Genomic DNA, 6,061 nt, shown 5'->3' with positions numbered 1-6,061 from the left:
TAGGGTGCGTGTGCTCACCAGACAGACAGAGAGAGACATAGAAACAGAAAGCGAGAAATCACCCCCCAGGGGGGATGGTCACACCGCAGTCCCTTCTCCATTCTCCTCTTGGGATCTTGGGCACACACACACACACGTGCCCAGCGTGAGTTCTAAGCCACCGGGTACGAGACGCGAACCCTGGTTGACTACATGGGAGTCCAGCGACATAGCCATTACGCTAACTGCTGGTTCCCCAAATAAATATTTGATAAATTGTACTGAACTGTAATATCCAGGGTGGCAATTTTGTCATATTTGCATCCCATTTTTTTTTCAAATAGTGGGGGTTCAGATTATTGAATGAGGGCCAGCCTCATATTCTGTTGGTTAAGGGAACTGGATTCAAATGGCCACACAGTTCAAGTCATGGTCCTGGTGGCTTTGAAGAACATACCAGGTGTGTGTGCATGCATGCCCAAAGTCTTGACAGGATGGAGAAATGGAGAGAAGGGATTATGATGTGACCACGCTCCTTGGGAGTGCTTTCTCTGTCTCTCTCTTACTGTCTCTATGTCTCTGGCAAGTGCATGACCCCTCTAGTAATTAAAAAGAAGTTATTGAATGATTGTTCACTCTTTAGAGAAGCATATTCCTTTTTATGGCTATAAAACAAAAAGATTAGTATTATACCTATGATCTGGAAAATTCATCTCTGAGACCATAATAGTTTTATTTGTTGATTATGTATTTGTCCTTCTTTGGTCTTTATTTCCTTTTTTGTAATTTTGCCAGAGAGTGCATGCACTTTCTGGGGGGCTAGTAGGGGGTGGGAGTGAGAAAACAACCCTTTCTTAGGGATGGTCATGCTGTAATTGCTTCTCCTCCTCTTCCTCCTGTTGGGATTTACACCACACATGCACACACACCCAAAATGGTTTTCTAGCCACTGGGTCTGGGAATTAAACCATATATTCAACCACATGGTATCCAGCTGCTTAGCCACCATGTCACTGGTTGCTACCTTTCTAGTCTTTTTAATGCTGTCAATGTAGAAATTCCTTTCCTGTAACTGCCACTGTGAGATGGGATGGAAATTCTTTCTATTTATTTTATTTTATTTTTTGAGAGGTTTTCACTGTAGGGCGTGTGCGCTCGCCAGACAGACAGGGAGAGACAGAAAGTGAGAAATCACCCCCCAGGGGGAATGGTCACGCCGCAATCCCTTCTCCTCCATTCTCCTCTCAGGATCTTGGGCATGCACGCACACACGCCCGGCATGAGTTTTAAGCCACCGGGTCCGGGACGTGAACTGTGGTTGACTACGTGGGAGTCCAGCGACATAGCTATTGCGCTAACTGCTGGTCCCAAAATTCTTTTTATTGATATTTTCTATTTGACATCTTCAAACTAATATCCATCTAAAAAATGAGACAGAAAAGTCTGTGGCATGCTGTCTACTTATACTACTTTAGGGTTCTGAATTCTTTTTTCTTTCTTTTTTTTTTTTTTTTAAAGAGAGATTTTTTGCTATAGGGTACGTCTGCTTGTCAGAGAGACAGAGAGAAATCATCCCCCGGGAGGATGGCCACATCTCAATCCCTTCTCCCCTCAGGATTCAGGGCATGCGCACACACGTGCCTAGTGTGAGTTTCAAGCCTCTGGTCTGGGACTTGCACTGTGGTCGGCCATATGGGAGTTCGACAATGTAACCATTACACCACCTGCTGGTCCCAAGAGTTCTGAATTCTTAAGTACCTTTTGTATATGAAAAAGATATATGTAAACAAAATGTTCTGATTAGCTGCACAGTTTTGTTTCTCTTTAGAAAAAGTTGCTGAAAAAGTCTTCGAATTGAATTAGTAGAATGCAAGAAATAGACTTACTCTATTCTCTCATTTTCTGTAAGTGACTAATATTATGTCTTGTAGGAGGCAAAAAAATGGCAAGAAAGAAAAGAGGCCCTGGAGGCTGTAGAAGTGCTGGTGAAAAACCCCAAACTGGAAGCTGGTGATTATGCAGATTTAGTAAAAGCACTGAAGAAGGTAAGTGTGAGAGTTCCAGCTGTGGAGTGGTGGTATGCAGCAGACCGGGCCGTTAAATTTTTCCTTATTGGTCATCTCTTTTCAACACAAATACATACATTTAAGCAACATTATTGATGGTATTTTTTTTCCCTCCAGTTTTTGCTGTAGTGTGCGTGAACTTGCCAGAGAGACAGAGAGAGGAAAAGTGAGAAATCACCCCCAGGGGCATGGCCATGCCGCAGTCCCTTTTCTGTTCTCCTCTCGGGATTTTAGACATGTACACACACATGCCCAGTGTGCTTTTCTTTTTCTTTGTCTTTTAAAGAATTATTTATTTAATTTTATTTTTTCATTCATTTAGTGTAATTTGACCAGAGGAAGACAGACACACAGAGAGAAGGAAAGTGAGAAAGCAAGCCACCAGGTCCAGGACTTGAACCATGGTTAGCCATGTGGGAATTTCTAGCGCCTTAACCACCACACCACCTGCTGGCCCCTATTTTTCTTTTTTTACTAACAAAAAGTTTGTTACAAAAATGTATGTGACCTGATATTTACATCATAGTAAATTAGGCCTGCTGCAGAGGGGACATGGATTTTTCTGTTGAATAGCCATTATTTATACTTAACCCAGGGCTTCTCACATGATACTATTTCCTCGTATTACCACCACTCGGTATTATTCTGTTGCTCACTAGTTGCCGTCTCCACACCTTCATCTATCACAGGATCCATAAATGGATCAAATCCCCACAATATTCCTTGGACAAATCTGCCACCATTTAATTTGAATGATAATGTCTTATCCACAAATTTTTTAAACTCAGGAGGGTAAGCCTTGCTCGCAGTACCTACTCAGTGGGCTCAAAGATTCCTTTGCCCCAGTGTGCTTTGCAAGCTGCCGGATCCAGGACTTGAACTACACAACTGGCTGTGTAAGATCTAGTGCCTTAACCTCTGCACTACCTGTTGGCCTAGTACAGTCATGCATTTTTTAAGAATTGCTCGAGGTTATTGACCTAGGTTAGTTTGGAAACATTGTTTTAAAATCTGGTATCACTTTGACTTTAAATATTTTCTTGGTAGTTCTATAAACTTCAAGAAATTGTGCACATTCAGTGTTATCAAAGGGGAATCTTCTGTATTTTGTAAAAGTTAGTTATTCATTAGCAAAATAGCTTTCAGAGTTCTTTTGAGAATAAGTTTTCAGCACCTTTCTTTTTTTAAAAAATTATTTCATTTTATTCATTCATTCATTTCGTTTCATTTGAGTATAGAGAGACACACAGAGAGAGGGAGGGAAAGTGAGAAAGCAAGCTACCAGGTCCAGGACTTGAACCATGGTCAGCAATGTGGGAGTGTCAGGGGCCTTAACCACCACACCACCTGCTGGCCCCTATTTTCAGTACCTTTCTATAGGACTGACTATTTTGATTTTTCCTCCTCTCTAGGTCGTTGGGAAGGACACCAATGTCATGTTAGTAGCGTTGGCAGCAAAATGTCTCACTGGCCTGGCTGTTGGGCTAAGGAAGAAATTTGGACAATATGCAGGACATGTAAGTAGCACTCCTTTGTTAGATATATAATACAAGAAAATTATCAAAAATGACGGGACTGGTTTGCTTTATGCTTTAATACAATTCTTTGGCATGGATCTTTTTATACTGATTAAAGAAAATTTCTTCCTTTTATTAATTTCAACATAGCTTAAGATTTCAGAGGAGATATCAATTAACACTAAATTCATGAGTGTTATGTAGCAAAATCAGGTGGCCTGGAGTACTTGGTTGAGTCCCTGTATTTGTTTATTACTTATTTACTTGTTATTATCTTGTTTTGTTCTTATAGCATTTTATACAGTATAACAGGAGAAAATTCTTTTTTTTTTTTTTTTGGAGAGGTTTTCACTATAGGGTGTGTGCGCTCGCCAGACAGACAGAGACAGAGACAGAAAGCAAGAAATCACCCCCCAGGGGGATGGCCATGCTGCAGTCCCTTCTCCTCCATTCTCCTCTTGGGATCTTGGGCACACATGCACACGCGACTGGCGTGAGTTTTAAGCCACCGGGTCCGGGACTTTTTTTTTTCGACCACGTAGGAGTCCAGCGACATAGCCATTACACTAACTGCTGGTCCCAAAAATTTGTAATAATTAAGACCAGAATGTAAGAATACAGAAGGCAATATAAAACTGTTAGGTTAATATCCAAAAGGTGTTTCATAGTGTTTACGTTTTTTTTTTTTTTTTTGGAGAGATTTTTGCTATAGGGTATGTGCGCTCGCCAGAGAGACAGAGAGAGACAGAAAGTGAGAAATCACGCCCCAGAGGGGATGGCCACGCCACAGTCCCTTCTCTTCTATTCTTCTCTCGGGATCTTGGGCATGTACACACACTGGCCCGGTGTGCGTTTAAACCACTGGCTCCAGGACTTGAATGGCAGTCGACTACATGGGAGTCCAGTCATTACGCTAACTGCTGGTTCCAGTGTTTACCCATTTTTAAAAAGAATTATTCACTTAAATACTTGAAACATTTTATATAGCTCAAGTAAAGCTAGCCATAAATTACATTGTTCATGATCATTCAATTTAACTTATTCTAAGAAAATCTGACTGGACAAATTTGTTGAATATACTGTTTTCTCCATAAGTTTTGTAGCAATTAAGTTTGGAACAGATTGAATAAATTAAAGATGTTTTCTATAACTGTGGCATCTACCACCTTGACTCTAAAGTTGGTCTGAATTTCTTTAAATGGTTTAGCATCCTAAAAACTGATCTTGGGATTTAATTTCATAGCCATGTGATCATTTGAGTCCCTAGATTAATTGAAGAGTCTCCTGAGTCCCTAGTCCCCTGTCAGTTTTATTTTGACACTTATATCTAGGCTTACTTGTGCTGTGGTATTTGGAGCTTGCTTACTCATAGTATTAAAAATAATTTTGGAGAACTGGAAAAAAGACGAGGCTACCAAAGAAAGATAAGTCATGACTGACTTATTACCAGGGAAATAAAAATAAGCATCTGTAAAACCCTTACACCTGTAAATCGTGAGATAAAACAAGGTTATAATCAATATTTTTATAGCAATCAATATTTATTATGAATATCTCTATATATATATACTGTCCGTAACTAACTTTTGTTCAGTTCTATGTTACTTATTAGAATAGTTTATACTTTTGTATTAGGAATAATTCTTTTTAAAAATCATTTATTTTATTAAATTTATTTATTTTTTGAGTTTTGCTATAGGGCATGTGGGCTCACCAGAGAGAAACAGAGAGAGAGGGAAAGTGAGAAAGCAGGCCACTAGGCTTGGGACTTAAACCGAGACAGAGAGAGAGGGAAAGTGAGAATGCAGGCCACTAGGCCTGGGACTTAAACCACAGTTTGCCATGTGGAAGTCTAGCACCTTAACCACAAAAGCCACCTGCTGGCCCCCAGAATAATTCAATGTGGAAAACATTTTCTAAAAATCCATTTTGGTTGGATGATTTCTTGCCCTCTGTAGTGTTTGCCTTCTGATTCTGGCTTTGTTTCACTGTTGTGTAGCTTAAAGAACGTCTTCAGTGCTCAATGGTTTGTGTTCCACGTGCCCCCTCCCCACGGAAGTATATAATATATAGTTATGTGTTATTTAACGACCTGAAGATAGTCTGAGCAATGGATTCTCGGGCAATTTCATTATTGTGCAAACATCCATGGAGTGTTCTTACACAAACCTAGATGGTATAGCCTACGACACACCTAGGCTATGTGGTATAGCCTACTATCATCTTAAGGGACCACTGTCGTATTTGTGTTCTATCACTGATCAAAATGTCATGATGCAGGGCCTGCCCTATGACTCAGCAGTTAAACACTGCGCAGAGGAAGCCAGGATCCCATGTGGCCAACTACAGTTTGAGTCCTGGCCCAGTGACGTGCATGCTGGGCACACATGTATGTGCCCAGGATTCTGATGGGATGGAGAATTTATGATGGAGAAAAAGACTATGGCAGGATCAAACCCTACTAGAAGTTATCCCTCTTTCTCTTCTTTTTTTTTTTTT

The 6,061-nt window shown here is 40.4% G+C and overlaps 1 protein-coding gene across 3 annotated transcripts in view; it reads left to right on the top strand.

Annotated features, from left to right (window-relative positions):
- CKAP5 (cytoskeleton associated protein 5) overlaps window positions 1-6,061 on the top strand; it is a 109,914-nt gene that overhangs the window by 31,509 nt on the left and 72,344 nt on the right. For all 3 annotated transcript variants that reach the window (XM_006157791.3, XM_006157792.3, XM_027775413.1), the window contains exons 8-9: window positions 1,911-2,024; window positions 3,458-3,562. In XM_006157791.3, coding sequence (XP_006157853.1) covers window positions 1,911-2,024; window positions 3,458-3,562 — 219 coding nt within the window. The remainder of the gene's footprint in view (window positions 1-1,910; window positions 2,025-3,457; window positions 3,563-6,061) is intronic.

Source organism: Tupaia chinensis, unplaced genomic scaffold (genome assembly GCF_000334495.1).
Source record: "Tupaia chinensis unplaced genomic scaffold, TupChi_1.0 Scaffold000561_1, whole genome shotgun sequence".
Lineage (NCBI taxonomy): Eukaryota > Metazoa > Chordata > Mammalia > Scandentia > Tupaiidae > Tupaia > Tupaia belangeri.
This window is presented reverse-complemented; position numbering and strand designations above follow the sequence as displayed.